This window comes from Anopheles stephensi, chromosome 2, assembly GCF_013141755.1.
Source record: "Anopheles stephensi strain Indian chromosome 2, UCI_ANSTEP_V1.0, whole genome shotgun sequence".
Lineage (NCBI taxonomy): Eukaryota > Metazoa > Arthropoda > Insecta > Diptera > Culicidae > Anopheles > Anopheles stephensi.
The window spans coordinates 18,830,053-18,847,507 of record NC_050202.1 but is presented as its reverse complement, the minus strand read 5'-3'; the positions used below and the strand labels follow the sequence as shown (position 1 = coordinate 18,847,507).

At 42.0% G+C, this 17,455-nt stretch overlaps 1 protein-coding gene across 6 annotated transcripts in view; it reads left to right on the top strand.

The window, feature by feature from the left end:
* Window positions 1-17,455, top strand: part of LOC118507277 (neuropeptide CCHamide-1 receptor-like) — a 55,881-nt gene that overhangs the window by 20,913 nt on the left and 17,513 nt on the right. For 4 of the 6 annotated variants that reach the window (XM_036045585.1, XM_036045584.1, XM_036045582.1 and 1 more), the window contains exons 3-7: window positions 8,682-9,194; window positions 13,281-13,507; window positions 13,834-13,952; window positions 15,089-15,304; window positions 17,123-17,226. In XM_036045585.1, the coding sequence (XP_035901478.1) occupies window positions 8,782-9,194; window positions 13,281-13,507; window positions 13,834-13,952; window positions 15,089-15,304; window positions 17,123-17,226 (1,079 nt within the window). In that variant the 5' untranslated portion in view covers window positions 8,682-8,781. The remainder of the gene's footprint in view (window positions 1-8,681; window positions 9,195-13,280; window positions 13,508-13,833; window positions 13,953-15,088; window positions 15,305-17,122; window positions 17,227-17,455) is intronic. The other 2 variants (XM_036045587.1, XM_036045586.1) reach the window with 2 other exon arrangements.

Sequence of the window (17,455 nt, the reverse complement as noted above, 5' to 3'; positions counted from 1 at the left end):
AAAAGTTAATCGTATTTTAATTATTCCCCTTTTTCTCTCGTAATCAACTCGTCAGCTCGTGTTTCAACACCTCAATCCTGTGAGTGAGGTGCAACAAAAACAAAAAAATTGATAAATATTTAACGAATATTCACTGGAACGCGCCATTTTGCGAGACAGGAGAGTGAAAATTAATGCATCAATGTTTATCGCTAACGAATCAACATGCCAGCAGGACAGTTGGTAGGTGGTACTTAAAATGAAATCCGATCTTGCGCGTAGGCTGTGCCGTGCGATCTCATTGATGGGTTTGGAGGTTTTTTTTGTGGTGAATGTTTTAATAAAGCTTATTACTGTTAATGGTATACGCTTAAAAAAAACTCTGTTTAAAAATAGCGAAGGCACATTTAAATGGTTTGAAACAATCTTGAAAGCTTTTAATTGAAACTTTCCTGTCTTGAAAACATTAAAAATAAGATCTGCATATGCCGAGTATCGGATGAACTTTACGTCGAGGGAAAATACAATACGTTGGTTCATTTTGAATTTACTACATAATTTTCGATTCCAATTTGTTGTACAATCCGAGAAAAAAATCTTTATAACGATCGTATTGTGTCTATTTGAATGTTTTTCTAAGCGTCCTCTAGCGGAAATACGGAAAACTTTCATGACAGCTCAAGCAATTTAGACACCTGGGTTGGTTACTTTAGTCGTTTGAAAATTCGAAAAAAAAGTTTAAGTTTAAATATTAATTATTATTTATTGTTGCGCTATTTATAAAATGTGACTATTAAATATTTCGAAATCAAACATTATCATTTACATATGTGAATAAAACCAAAAATCATTGTGCCCTAGGCCATTCCATGTTTAGAATCTGTAGAGAAAAATGGAAATACAAGAGATATGTATTACTTTATTCTTAAATAATGCTTCATTTAATGCAATGCAGAGGAAGCTAATTCATTCCAGGGCTGATAAAAACCATTTCAATTGTGCTTTTTATATCTACATCAACTTTGCTTCAGTTTTCCTCTTTCCCACTTGGGCCAAAAGCGAACCAATAAAATCATTCTTAAAGTTTTATTAAACACTGCTTAGCATTTCCATTTCAAATTTAGCCATCTTGTCGGTCGCACCTGGCGTACTTATGTTTAACAGCTTCATCAATGACCCTAATACTATCTCTTGCTCGAATACAGTTTATACCTTTCGCCCGTTTGTTTAATATTCACCGGGAAGCTTACAACTGGACTGCGAGCGACTCCAAGTCCAGGTCGGAGTTGTTATTAAATTCCCATGCTGTGCGTCAGTGTCGTCCTTTACCACTACTTTGCTGTGCTCGTCGGTGTAAATGGGCCGAAATTAATGAACACAGTAAAGACATTCCAGTGCCGGAGAGTGACGGAAGGTGTCGCTTTTCCGGTGCGAAAATGGTGGAATTTCAAGAGAATTTACCAAACGACTTTAATCCTCGGTATTGTGGTAGAGGCTAGGAGGAAAGAATTTCGAACTTTGGGAAGTTCTACAGTATGTTGTGATATTAACTAAGAAAAGAGTAAAACAGGGATGTATTTTTAACCATTTCCATCCATCGGTCTTACTATTTATCCCAAACGTCCCAACCTTTACCGAGATATTCAATCATCATAAATGTCCCCAAGGAATTGGAAATAGCTCTTACAATACACGTTACCGGGCACATCGTAAAAACGGACACTGAAAGGATTTTTAATACAAAAACCCCACTTTCAAAGCTTTAAAAGCTCTATTGAAGCATTCGGCACACTCAGGCAAACACACCATCAACATAAACTGAACCAACACTAGTTTCCGGGAGAGGTCTTTGTGAGATCTTGGTGGCAAAGACGTGATGTTTCGGGTCATAAAAAAACTATAACTGACCGTTCGGTGATGGTGGCCACTAAGAAGAGGAGCTTCGTAGTGTCCTTGGATATAGTGTTTCTGTAGCTTTCCTTAGATAGGGTGCTACAAATTAAAATTTATAATGTCTCCAAAAGTCTTTAAACTATGATGAAATATTAATAAGATAATAAGAGATCCGAAAAGGTTTATTTAATTTTTATTTAATTATTTTCACGATTATTACGGACAGATGCCGTATAGATTTATTTAAAAAAAAATGGACCAATTGAAAAGAGAACTACTTTGCAAACTTAACTAGAAACTTTTATAAAACCTCAAAAAGAAAACAATAGAACAGTCTCCAAAGCCAAACATAGAACCCAACAAGTCCACTCCTTAAATTGTGTTCCTCGACAAAGGCCCAATGTTCTAGCCCCTAGCCCCGCTTCTGCTCTCGCCTCTCGTTCCACCACTAAACACCCGGAAGTGACACTTTAAGTGAAAGCCATAAAGTTAGCGACACGATTGCCGCAGCGGAGCAAACATTATGGTAACCGGCTCCGCTACCGAGTACAAAATCATGCGAAATAGCTCGCTGTCCAAGAAAAATGACCTTTTTCCACCTCGCATTGGGACACGTTTTGATGGGAGCAACAACTTCAACTCTCACTCACTTACTCCATGAAAAGTGGACCGTCAGAGGGAGAGTGCGAGAGAGGGGGCGTGGAGGGAAAGGAAAACAATCAAACCGGAAGTGAATTGATCAAACGAACAAAACACGCGCCGCAGCCTTCCCTTTTCCGTCTCCATTTTGTTGTTTGGGGCTGTCGTAAAAACTCCCCTTCTCCAAACTCCCAACCGACGGAGAGCATGTTTCTTACCGTGTGCGCGCGCTTTTTGCGTTGTGAAAAGTGGTAATAAAAACGTGAAATGGTAATTAAAACTGGTCCCACTGGGCCTTGACTGGCAGCGCGAGGGATCTCCACTTTAGCGACAGTTGATCGGCCGTTGTCGAAACGTTCAATCTGTCAAGCGGAAGAAAGTTTCGCCGGCCGTCGCTTTGCCCCGAGACAAATGACGCAGATGAAGAAAAATGCGTTTGGGCTGGGTGCGTTGAATTTTCCGGCACATTGTCCTATCGACGCGCCGAGCACCATGAGCGGGAAATTGTTTATTGTTCCGTTACAAACCCCTTTCCGGTGAGTGGCTAGAGCAGGAAGAGACGGCTTAGGAGGAGGTTTTTTGACCTGGTGTTGGCGGATGAAGCGATGGCACGCGGACACCGATCAACAAACTATGTACGAAATGTTTGCCAACCATGTGGAAACGGTCACTGTACGCTATTTGTCTTTTATGTTTTTTTTTCGCCCCTCACCCTTCAAACACGTGCCCTTACCGAACAAATCCACTGGAATGTCAATTGGAGAACTGAGCAAAAGTAGGAAAAAAGGTCAGTTTCTGGGCATTTTCCTCCTTCGAATGGATTTCCTTTCCGTTGTTCGGGTGTGATAGAAAATTTCACATTACTCTTCGCTGCATGAGTGCATGGTGATAATTTTCTGGCAGTTTAAGCAACACCTTCAAACAAGTGTGTGTGTGTGTGTGGGGGGGGCGAAGTGGTTATTTATGGGTTTGCGAATGTTTTGCTCGGACTTCAAAGCAAAGGTTTGGGTGGTAACATTGTTAGCGCGTGATTGAAAGCATTCGACCTGCTCGGACAATGATCCGTACGGTTGTGGACTATTTTTAGCTGAGATTTTAGTTCCTTTCTTCACTCTAGGTTTGTAATTATTTACAGTAAAGGTGATTTATTTCGGTGCTTTATGAGAAGAATGAGCTTAAGCCAAATAACATACGGCTCCGCATTTGTACATAAAGGTAAATAGGGAACTATTACAGCTCTGAATCGTTCTATTGATTGTTTCTCTACAAAAGGTCCTACCTTCTTATTAATACCCCTGAAAGTATGCAATCACTATTTTTAGAATCACATTTAATCATCGCGAAGTGTTAGGGGGCGATTTTTATCTTGCCTTTTCAGATTACTCATGGGATTTCCCAACGCGGCGTCGAAAATAATGAAAATAGAAAATATATTGCATACATCTAGGCGTTACACATTCAGTAGATGTTAACCTGCGAGAGCTGTATGGGTGGCAATACCACCTTTTAAGTCCTCGATTATTCTTACAGTGTTGCGGTCCTTCTGATGAAAATATCAGTCACCGCCTGCAGGAATGGCCCATCGTCTGAGGGAATAAAGGACTGATTTCAAGCATCCTTTTTGTTCCTTCGTCTTCGTGTTTCGTCTTCGATGAATCGATCACGTCAAAAACCAATTTATTGTCCTGTTTGATTATTTTTATATCATCTTCTTCTTCTTTATTGATCTAACGACCTCTTAGGTCGTTCTGCTCTGCTGATACCGGATAGTTGGATAGTCAGTCCCCACTATGGGGGAACGGCCCAGATGGGATTTGAACCCTGTTCCGGCCGTGTATAGACTGATCTACTACTGGACCGACCCCTTTTTGTATCAAATTTTGTATTTGTTGGCCTGGATTTATTCAATACTAGAATAACAGAATAATGCTGCGCAGATGTGTACAGGAAAGTGCTGTTGAGAAATCGTTTATGAGCGCCTAAATGTAGGCAAAATATGAACTTCTCGCTCATTTAATATGGCTAAAAATATTTGTATTTATAAAACTATGTGTGCCTCTCATTTTACTAAACGAAAAATACTCTTTAAAGAAATCGTGCTCGTCTTTAGCATAAAATACCTTGAACTTGAAACAAAGCAACGGCGGTAGCATTAATTAGCCTCCACTTTAATGCACCAATGTCCGACGCGGCACATACTCCAAAACGTGACGATGCAGCGTGTTGCACAAGTGCCAATTAAAAGCATTCATAAGAAGGTTCGTGGCCAAGTGTGTGAACACGCAAGATAATGTTTTTGCTGTCCATGGTGTAGCTCTCATAGCTGAATCAGATCGATTGGAAGGATTATTGATCTTAAGGTATCTAATTTTATCCCAATAGCTATCTATTTTTGAGGTGGTAGGAAATGTGCAATCGGTACAATAATACGCTTAGATTACCAGCACTCTGCTCAATGCTTTGCCACCCGACGCCATCCCAAAATAAGCTCCCATTCACCATGCGACCGATAAGCGTTACACAGCTCCTGATACTAAGCAGTTTGCTAAGCTGCAACATAGATGTACAGGAGTGCCAGTGGTTCTGTGATCAAAACCTCCCAATGGTCAATCGTACCTCTAGTGGAGCATTTCAGACAGAATACTTATCCGCGATACCGCATCAACAGTTGAGTGACAGATATCACTCGGTCTTTACGATCACCGGTGCCGTGCACCACTGTATGGAGCTTTCGGTGCAGTGTTCAGCTACATCGACGAAGAATTCGCAAGAACTTCTGCTAAACACATAAAGCACATGGAACATCAGCTGTGGAAGATGTGCAAGATACCAATGTCTCGCAAATTTCAAGTACAGGGCGACGGACATCAGTATCTGCTACTGTCACAGTGCATGGCGGAGGTCATGCAACAGCGAGGTAATAAGATGGCGAACTGGTTGTTTGTAAACATCATAGAGCAGCTGTCGTTACCGGAGAAAGTAGTGGCAAAGGCGTACAAGGAAAGATTCATTGTGAGCACTCGGAGTTCCTGTAGGAGTTCCTGGGCGTTACATACGAGCTTACAGGCAGTGAGTTAATCGTTTTTATGCACCAGCTCCGGGAAGGAAGCACGAGAGAAGCGAGCAGTCATTGGCAAGGGATGAACCGGAACTGGCGGTGCCAATAGATTCGGGGCTGAGCTTGAAGATGCAGTTGTTCATGATCACTGTGCTGTGCTGTTTATTAACATTTTCGCAGCTATATGGAGGAATCACTTTAAGCGGCTTCCTTAGTTAGTCTTATTATGCCAGTCAAGAAAAGACTGAGTAAGAATATGAAAGTCGATTCAACTCTCTCAATAAAGCTCTTCAGCTCCAATATTGCTTAAGTTTGCTATCATCGCTGTTACTCAAAGGCATTAGATACGTCATGCTAATGTCACCGTACGACCAACTCTACGCTTCAACAACCCTCCGCTATTTGGTGTAATTTCGATGCAATCCACCCCATCGAATGGTTCATTATTAATGCATCCACCATTGCTAACGAGCTGGGCTAATGTCCCGGGCTAATGTTCACCCTGGAATAGGCCGGACGACCTTTGGCAATACCAAACAATCAGTTTCAAGCAACACCCACAGTCATGCGGCTGAGATGGTTGATACACTGGCTTACACTTCTCCCGGGGATCATTTGTCTTCGGGCGCTAGATGACGGAGGAATCGGCAACTGCGTCAAACTACCACTCAACTGCATTTGGTTCTGTGACAAAGACCTGCCGCTAGTCAATCGATCGTCGAGCGGTGCGTTCGAGACGGATTATTTAGCCTCCATTAGATTTAAACCACTGGAAGAGAAGTACACCCATCGCCACACCGTATTCGTCACTCCGGGCATTCATCCGCACTGTTTGGAGCTTTCGTTACGATGCGGAACCCGAAGCCGCTATGGTGAATCGCTCCCCGTTGAGCTAATGCGTACCGTACAGCTAAACTTCCGCTGTGAGCACACGGTCGTGCAGTACATGATGTACTACCAATCACCGAAGGAATGCTACATGATAACACTCGATCGCATGAACCACAGAAAAGATCGGGCCTGCGACGTTGGGCCAACGCGTCCCTGCCAACTGCTGGGCGATGGGCACCACTATCTACTGCTGCTGTACTGCTTCAAGCACGTGTTCGGGCGAGAGCTGCGCGAAAATGCGTACTGGTTGTTTGTGAACAAGCGCAACACACCGGAACAGAATGGGAAAATCATGCAGCAACTGGCGATGCCCAATCCAGCGCAAGAAACGCCCAGCTACAGCCGTACCGATGCCAGTGGCAAGCTGGTCTGCAGATGTGACATATTCGAACGGTACATACGCGAGATCACCCAGTGCCAGAGACCGTTTCTGCCACCGAGCACGGAACAGGCCGCACAGAAATCGAAAGCTAATGAACCGCACATTACAGTCAAGGTGCCAACCGTGTTCGGGGTGGGTCAGATGACAAGCGAACAGTGGAGCTGGTTTCTGGTGAAATGTTTGCTGGTTGTCGGTGCGTTTGGAGCGGTCTCGTTTACGCTGTACGTTCAGCTGGAACGGCGCGTCGAGGAGCAGCTGACGGTGGGCAGCGTGCACGTGCAAACCGATGCAGTAAAAATCAAATTTATCAAGGTGCAGGAAAGCGTTGATTCGGAAACGTAAATTGCTTTAATAATTTGATCGGGGTGCAATGGTTTGGAGATTTGGAGTGTATTACGAGTGAAAAGGTGTGATGGAAATAAATGTGTGGGGAACTTTGTTTGGTTTTATTTTGAGTAGATTTGTGTTTGGTTTCTCTTTGGACGGTTTTTCGAGGGCTCTTTAGTCGGGGTTTATACTTTTCAATGTAAAAAAAAAACGATTATAAAACTTGAACATTACCCCAGAGTATGAGAAAAACGCCTGAATGTATGCAAAACACATTTTTTATTCATTGATTCACTCTTTCCGAGGTCGATTTATATTGTTATCTTATTACACTTTATGATAAATTGCAGCGCGTAAAGTAATTTGGAGAGGTATTACACTTTTTAAAGCGAAAAAGTTCGCGCTGTTGGTTCCTTAGAGTGATTAGCGTTATTATAGGGTTTCCGACAAGAGTTAGTAATGTTTGATCCTTTTTAGAATCTGCTCAACATGTAGTAGACTATTCACTCTCATAATTTTAACTATTTACCTTTTTAATACACTTGGAGCCCCAAGTGAAGTACTACAAGAGGCAAAAGAAAATATTCCTATCCTAATATACTAATATGAGGGACTTAGTACATTACATAAGCCATATCAAGAACATGATATACATTCTCGTCGTATATTGCTTTTGTTACAACGAAAATTTCTTCATCAAAACAAATGGCCTTATTGGTCGAGCGAGTGGCATGATGATTGAACTATGATCCTCAATGACAGAATTTTGAGCTCGATCAAGACAACATGAATAAATAAATAATGTTGAATGCATACTTTCGGGAGGTGCAAATAATAATGTTATTTTTATGGTGGACAGTCATTAGAATGATATCCTACTTTCAAGGCTAAATTTTTCCTTTCCGGATTGAAGGGTACAAGGGTGTCATGTTATTTTTACCCGAACCGTACTTCATCGCAGCAAATGAATGATTTAGGCCACTATACCCGACGCGGTTGGTAATCTTTGTGTCTGCATCAATTTTTGTTTTGATAGCTCTAATCAATCAACAATAAACGATCAACGATGAGCCGTAGCAGGATTTATGTGACGACCCCCCTGGTCCTTGCTTGATACACACAGGATATCCGGGCGAACGATAATGGTGCAATCCATTATGTGCGTTGATTCGGTTCATCGATTGGTAATGATGGTGATGTATCGAACGACAACAACACGATGGCAACATGTGATCTCTGATCTATTATTGAGGCAACAGTGTGCTCAGCGCTCAGATACGCACTACAACATTAACGGTTACATACAGTGCTTCTGAGCAGTGTGTGTACGGTGGAATTTCATTAGCTTTAAACTTCAATCGTGCTACAAAGCGCGAACCGAAGCATCTCAAGTTGTGTCCTTATTGAATTTCCGGCGGTTCTCATCGCTTTTGTTTCGCACACAACCAACAACAACCGTAATGAAACATGTTGACGCTCATAGCATACTTTGTTCTTGGCTCGTAATTTCAGTCATCCCCAGAGAGCTACAGATCATCACAAAGGCAAGAAGGCACCGGTGGGGTTCGATGTCGTCTACCGTGTGAAGCTTGTCACATAATCAACCAACAGGATGCTAGCGCCCGCAATGTTGACGATGCTGGAGCAAGAAACGTTTACCACCGCGAACGAAACCATCGCCCTGGACACGAACGACCCGGAGGTGTACGGCAGTGTGGTGTACGAGGAAGATGCATACACGTCGGGCCCATCGGCACCAGCACCGCTGCCACCACGGCAGGTGCCCGTGAGCGAGTTCGACCTGTTCGAAGCACTGCTCAACACATCGGCCGGTGGACCGATGGGTAGCTTCTGGAACACGTCGGCCGTTGCCACCGAGACGCCCTACACACCGTACGAGCTGCGGCCGGAAACGTACATCGTGCCGATCCTGTTCGCCGCCATCTTTATCGTCGGTGTGCTCGGCAACGGGACGCTTATTATCGTCTTCCTGAGGCACCGGGCGATGCGCAACGTGCCCAACACGTGAGTACCGTTTAATTGTAATTATCGTACCGTACCGTATCAGAACTTGTATGGTAGAACATGTTCTATCTCTCTCTCTCTCACACACTGGATGTTAATTCAACAAATACTTGGAAGAACCGCTTGACTGATGTCTTAAGGTTGTGATGAGTGTGTGTGTGTGTGTGACATAAATTAGAAATTTCGGTGATTTTGAGAAATGCGTTGCTCGTGACCTCAATTTTGGGAGAAAGTTTATTTTGGAGATTGAGCTGTAAAAAAATGGTGCAAAAGCTAATTATATGGCGCCGGTTTCTAAATTTGTCTCACAAGTCATCTCAGAATGTAACAATTGAGCTTGAGAGCTTTGATCAACATTAAAGTCCTCATTAGAGTTGGTTTTTCTCGAAGAATGTATTCCAAGAGCTCGAGTTAGGTCTAATTGATTTTTCACGCATTTTCAAAAAAACAAGACTTCAACTGCTGTTAAAACCATCCAAAAGAAGTCATGTTTTCACAGTCAACATAACCACTTCTGGTCAATCAAGTCTTCAAATCAGGACATTTCCTTTAAACGCTCAGTGAACATCAGAACCTCAGAGCCCCTTTTTTTATGTCCCATAAAAGTTTTACCCCCAAATACTACTGCAGCTTCAACCCCCTTTTGCTCAGTCAGTCAGCAACGACCGTGTACGTTCAACTCTCGTGTCACATTTAATTAGAAGCTGCTGCCATCGCTTTGGAGCAATTGTTGGATAGTTTCCAAAAAACTTGCCGCTTGTTGTGTGCTTGCAACCGGGACGAGCAGGGACACACACACACTCCCTTAAGGGTTCATTAGGTCGAAGTCGTTCGAGAGAACGCTCTCGTTGCTAAGTGCTCTCGACGGGAATGAGTGTAAAATTTAAGCTTGCACTGGGTTTGAAACGAGCACGTGCTCATGCTTAATTATCTGGCACTTTTGGCAGAAACTTTATTTTTATGTCAAAAAGGTTCGGGCGAGTTCATTATAAAGTGAGGAGGTTGGAAGACGCCCGAATATTGTGTGGCAAGGTTAGTGAAAGTTTGGTGCAGTTAAAATGATTATAATTGCTGCAAGCACCAGTTAGCCGCCATTTAGGCGTAAAATGTTAATACGCCTAAAAGTATGCAAATTTCGTGGCAAGTAGTTCGTATGGTGCATTTTTAGTGGCATAGAACAATAGAACGATTTGTCTACCATTTTCAACCTGACTGATTATGAAAACAAACTAAACAACCTCCGATTAATAGGAATGATAACGATCCTTATAACCTTTCCCTCATCTCACAAGCCACCCTTACATAGAAACGTGAAACGTTCTGGGAAACATTCTAAATCGCACAACAACAAAAAATACGTTACGATTGGAAATATTTCCACAGCGATGCAATTACAACATTCCGAACCTTGATTATCTGGAAGGCAGAAAGCCATGTTAAACTTTCTGGCAGGTCAATGAAGCCTATAAATATGAACTTTTCTTGTTGCGCGTCAGCCAGTATTTCCGAGAAGTTGCTGCTTCTTGGGATGTGTTTTGCCGCCTATTTCTTTCCCGAGGCTTGGTTGTACGCGGCATGGCAAGAACAAATGTTGGGGGCTGTCGTGTTGCCCCATAAATCAACCATTGCCAACGACATATTTCGAGAATTAAGGCGCAGAGGCACATTAAAGCACACCAGGAATGTCCGCTGACGTTGTTTAAGATCGATGGTCGTAAGATGACCGGACGGAGGATTACTTCCGGGTGGTGTTTTGCTACGCTCCACCTTCCATAATGAAGCGTTAATAAAACGCAAACATTATGTTGTTATTTTTTACTAGGATCAGAAGCTTTCTTGAAGGACGTATTCATCGGGGGGAATTTTTTTCGGAATATTTTTGCTGCTAAAAATACTCCTTCCACGAGGTGTAGAAAGCGCTCTTACAAGAATTATACACACGTGCACGTTCTTTCAATTCATCTTGAACGTTCTCGATGCAAGGTTGCCATGCGGCGGTGCGGTTAAGGATTAAGGCGCATTACTGTACCTGTACCGCAGCTAACAAACGCGACGCGGAAAATCCAACGAAACCCCGTGTTGTGCGGTAGCCAGAATCGGAATTAATGTGTCATGTGGCTTTCCCCGGCGAAGCGCTGGTGACTCTCGGGGCCGCCTGGGTTTTCCGGTTAATGGAAACCGTTTCGAATAAACAAGCACGATAAATGCAATTTACGGCATCTCTTGCGTCCTGCCAATGCTCACCTGGCGCGCCTGCCACCCTGTTTTTTGTTGAGCGCTTTTTTTATTGCGCTGCGATCCACTGCGTATCTAAGAGCCGCGTGGAATCGCTAAAGCATGGTTTCTAGCAGTAGCCGGTTGTATGGTGCAGTAGGTGATAAGATTACATTACAAGAACAACACAAACACCGGGAGTGGGAAAAACCGCGGCACAACATTTATCCATTTAGGATCGTGGACACACCAGTACGAACCAGCGGGCTAATGAGCGTGAAGCGCTGCTAAACTACTGGCAGTGTTTTGAAAAGGGGAGAGAAAAAAAGTTTTCCACCTCCATTTATCCACTAACCACTTTTATTTGTTGCGTGTTCGACGGTTGGTAGACGGACGGACGGACGGACGTGTGCATTGATGGTGTAGTGTGGAGTTATTTATGTCGTTTGGCTCGGTGAGAAAAACAACTTGTTTTCCGTGACGGTGGAGTGATGTAATGGTTCGCTTTATTGCAGGACGAGAAGAGGAGTTGAGCAGTCGAACGGGTTACAGTTGATGCAACACTCTTGAAAGGTGAAGCAAATAAAATTCAATAAGCTAAAACATAAATACTAAGCTTTAAGTACAGCATAACAAAAAGAAAGAAGAAAAAAAAGAAATAAAAAGAAATTAAGAAAAAAAAATCAAAACTAAAGAAACCAATTAGTTAATTTAGGAAAAAGAAACAATTAACAATGCAAACTAACAGAACGAAAAAAGAAAATTTAGAAGAAGAACGAAAAGATAATATGAGAAAAAGAAAGAAAGAATCATTTTAAAAAAATTAAAGAGGTTAACAAAAATAAAAATTAGTTAATGTTTTTATACAAATTATTAAAACTTATCTAAGTCATTGAAGTACATATTGTTTAGAAGAGAAGCTTATGAAATGAATATAAAAGTAAAAACAATTCACTGAAACAAAAGAAACACAAGCATAAAAATATACTGTATAACAATATAATATAAAATTTTTATACTATATAAAAATATACTATATAATAATTCACTGAAACAAATAACGAAAACAAAAATAAATAGTTTAATTAGATAGAATGTAAAAAAATTACCTTAAATATACAAGAAAGTACAATAAGTAACATGAAACTTTAGATAAAAACTTCAGAAAACTAATACAATGTTAAACTAATTAATAATTCACAGAAAAAAGAGAGTTGAACAGAAAAGTAATGTGATAAACACAAGTAATAAAGAGTGCACGTAAAACATTAAACATTCTGAGGAAAGTTTTTGCATACAGCGTGCCGTACAAAAAATAACTTCAAGAGACACACTAATCTAATGGAAACGCATTGCAAGAAAGTGCAGCTTTCCGTCCTTTGGCAAATAAAAAGCACCACCACCGCCATGATCACCCTCACCTACACCGGCAAACCATTTTCCGTGCGGAAATTACGCAAGCTCGTAATTTCATCAATTACGCGTCTCCGTCTCCGCTCCAAGGGGAAACGTGTTCGGTGGCCACAACCATACCTCACCACAACCGTTTCATGCCACACTAAACCGGACACGACTGTGGTTACAGAGAACTACAGGGATGAAGGTTGTAGCTGTAATAGTATCCGTGTCACGTAATACCGTAGTGGAGTATTTGCTCGTTGGCCACTCGTTGGCTTGTACTCGTGTGCGGAATGTCCTTTTTGCTGCTGTCGAGTGCAACAGCGACACATTCGTCGCACAACACATTCCGTTTCCGATGTTTGTATTAAATTAATTAACAACCACACTCGTCTTGACGTTGTGTCCTAGTTTTCTCTGACTTTTCTTCTCTTGTTTGGTTCTGTTCGGTTTTTTTTCCTTCTATTTTTCCAGCTACATCCTGTCGCTTGCTCTGGCCGACCTGTTGCTAATCGTAACGACCGTACCGTTTACGTCCATCATCTATACGCTCGATTCGTGGCCGTGGGGCAGCCTGCTCTGCACGTCGTCCGAGTTCATCAAGGACGTGTCGATCGGTGTGTCCGTGTTTACGCTGGTGGCACTGTCCGGCGATCGGTTTTTTGCCATCGTTGATCCGCTGCGAAAGTTTCACGCACACGGTAAGATTTCGATTTCAACGTTTCTGGTTTTACCACCGTTCCCCACGAGCTAAGGTCGTGTTCTGATGGTAAAAAGTTTTCCCCTTAAGTCAGTGCAAAGTTTACAAACGAAAAACAAAAAACCGCCATGATTTCCTTTGATTTCGGGTCACACATACACCTAGGAGTAGAGTAGAGTAGAAGTAGCAAAGTTTTTCCAACATCTTTTGCCCACGAATTGCTGGAGGAAATCATTTCATTACCTTTTTCCACTCGTTACACACGCTCCTTGTCGTACCCCGCCCCCCTTGCACCTTGTTCCACACACGCACACACACTCATTGCAGTAGATCCTTTTCTAGGTGGTGGACGGCGAGCCACACGGATGACCATCGCGACGGCGGTCCTAATCTGGCTACTGGCCATCGCGTTCGCCGTTCCTGCCATCATCGGATCACACATCAAGGTGAGATACATGGACCTCAAAGGGGATAATTAAAATTACACGTTCTGTGTATGTTAAACAATGTTTAACAAATTGCCTAACGCCTAACTTTAGACAATCCGTTGTTCATTTCTTGGACGAATAATGTCTTTAAGTTTTATTTCAGCCTTACTTGTTCGATTTCCACAAATTCCACATTTTTTAAAGAGATAAACAAACAAAACAGTAATAAACCTTTCGAGATGGGTGTAGTTAGCTGGCAAAATTTAGACAATTCTGAATTGAGTACACTTTACGCCTAAAGCTATGCAATCTAAAATATGAATCTACTTTCATTAAGAATGAAGTTTGCTGAACAGATGTGATTTTATGAATTATTTAATCATGAACACTAAATTGCTTTAGGATGAAGACTGCTTTTCCTACTTTATTTAAGGCTACAAGTTTGAGAATCCTTGATCAGCCAGCTATAAATTCCTAGGCGTAAAAACTATTCATTATCTGCCTTGAGTAACGGGGGTTTGATATCGATTCCTTATGTTACTCAACAAAATAAAAAAATACATTTACAAAATCCAATAAGACACATTGATAATCGTGCTATTCGAAGGCAGCATCGAGTGAAATAAATATTTCGACATGTTTACGCCTAAAAGTATGCAATGTGAGATACATAGTTTAGGGTATTTATCTCTTTATTCCGGTTCATTTTTTATTTTAAAATGTTTCAAAAACGAATGCATATTTTGCATTGAAAGTTTCTATTGGCTTTTATAGTTCAGATTGAAGTTTATGATACTTTTTTTTTAATTTGAAAAGCCCCTGACAAGTAATAAAATAAGAAAGACAGACTATATGACTTTGATTCAAAAATATTGGCAGTTACATACATAAAGAATAGTAATAACAGCATTCTACACAACCTATCGTCTCGCTTTGATTTAATAAGAGAAAACTCCCTTCACCGATACATTTTCAGTTCGTCACAGTTTGTTCAACGTTGTACCCTCTTTTAACGTGAAGCTTCTTCTCATATCTTCCGGGAAAATGGTTTGCCAAAGGCAATCACCAGCCCAGGCGCTATTGTGCCTTGTTGCACACTTTGTCACATTCATGCACTATCTCTCTTTGCTTCGCAACACCATTCCACTTCACAGACTGTCATCGTCAACAAGGACGTGTCGTTTTACTTCTGTTATCCGTTTCCGGACGAGTGGGGCCCCCAGTACGCCCGCGGCATGGTGTTGGGTAAATTTCTCATCTACTACGCGGTGCCACTGTTCATAATTGGCATCTTCTACGCACTGATCGCGCGTCATCTCATCCACAGTGCCAAGCATGTGCCGGGCGAGATGCAAGGCACCGTACGGCAGGTAAGCAAGCGGTCCCGTTGAACAGGATCGGTTGGTTGTAATAGGAGATAGCAAGTGTACTCGTTTCTTTCACCGATTGACGTCGGTTGGGAACGGGACGTGAAATGAAAGGAAAACAATAAGCAAAGCATTACCGGAAACAACCGGCTGCAGGTTGCATCAAACGATGGGATGTAAATGTAGGGGAAAATTTAATTAGCCGAGGTTTGTGTCGATAGCTGGCAATTGCCTTTTTTACGAGCCTCTGTTAAAGGAAATTAAATGAAAAATCGCCATTAACGATGGAATTATGGTGCAAAGTTTTGTTTCTCTTTCGATGCAGCTGCATGCAAGGTGGCCTATTCCTTAAGGTGCTCCCAAGACCGGTGAAGGATTTCCCTTAAGAAGCTGCTAACTTGATCAAGTTAGCAAAGTAACTAAGGGTAACGGAGCACCCGGGCAAAGTCAACGCAAAGTGCTATGATTATGCAAAGCTACCCTTTGTGTTGCGCTACCGGCTACCGGCCGCACGATGGGCCGTGGAAAAACCTACCGCGATTGTAGAAATACGACTGTACACTTTGTGCAACTTTTCCACCGTCTCGACGGTGAACTTTACCTTCGTTTGGTGGAACTCTTGCTTGTTGGTGCATTTAATCTCCGGGGGTTAGGCCCAGATCGGTGAAATAGGGGAAAAAGTTTTCCGCGAGCTATTATTTAATCTTGTGGTCGCATCGTAATGAGATGTAAACATTACATTGTAAGGGATTTTTGTGTCTTGCGTTATTAATTTTCTAACCAAACGTTTGGATTGCTTTTATACATTCAATATGAAAAGCCATTTCTTCTCGAAAGATTTCCCCAAAGTTACAACAGAAATCGATTTAAATCGATTTTCTTTTACTGTCGTTACGAAGAGCATGGAGCATTATTTTCCCAACCGGCTGTTGTCAAGTGTTTTTCCCCTCACACACACACACACTTGGAGTACATTGACCCTGTGCATTCCAGCTTCGTTCGCAAAGCAACACATTACAAACGATAACTGCTTTCACTGCTTTTATGGACTGTTGTTGCGGGCTTATTGGATCCAATCCAACACGCTCGAGGAGTGAAAAGTGTACGCGAATTGTTCAGCCGGGCGTGTATTTTCTGGATAAAATGCGGAGTGGATAAAATGCGTTACAAGTGCCGGCTGGTAGCGATGGGCCAATGGAAGCTTCAAGTGTCGCCCGTACGTTACCCGTTGGAAATCGGCTGGATGTAATCTGGAAGCACGAAACAGTAAATAACGATAAAAATCTGCTATAAAATGTGTGATTGTAATCGGTTTAACTGTTGACGTAAAAGCACCGGGCAAACCTCTTGAATAAAAGCAGAAAAATATGTTTTATGGTTACGGGTATTGCATACCTTCAGGCGTAAGATAACGCATTTCAGTAACATTTAGTGCAGGCTCACACTGATTTAACCTTTCAAGGTACAACCTATCACGGCGTGTAGTGCGTAGGATGTGGAATTGAGAAAAAGTCTTCATAGAATTCAACCAAGCAGTAAATCAAAGCACATGGAAGTATGTGCCCTGCTCGCGTGTTGAACGAAAACTGCCCACATTATCACGAAACATACTAACACGAACTTTTATTTGCCTTTTCTTTTTTTCTGTCTTCTCAACTTTACAATTTTCTACCAATGTTGTCCCGGCTTTCAAACAACAACCAAAAAACCTGCTGCTATCATGGAATTGTAACACCGGCCACCGAATGTTTCCCGAACATTTCGGAAAACTTTTCTACGCACACGCGCGCACCAACGTCATCCGTACGCCATTGGCCACAGATCAAAGCGCGCCGGAAAGTGGCCGTCACCGTGTTGGCGTTTGTGGTCATATTCGGTATCTGCTTCCTGCCGTCACATCTGTTTATGCTGTGGTTTTATTACAAGTAAGTATCATAAGTAGTGATGTTGAATAGCGCTCGTGTCCTATATTTGCTCAACTAAATTTTTGTCTGGTTTGAATTTATAATTAGAAATATTCACAATCGTAGGGATTACGTGGAATATAACATTAAAATGTATTGATTTGATTTGCATATCTCTCATTTTTAAGAGATAAACGCTTAAATGTATGCAACTTACATAACACATCTCTCTAGCCGTGTTAATAGACAT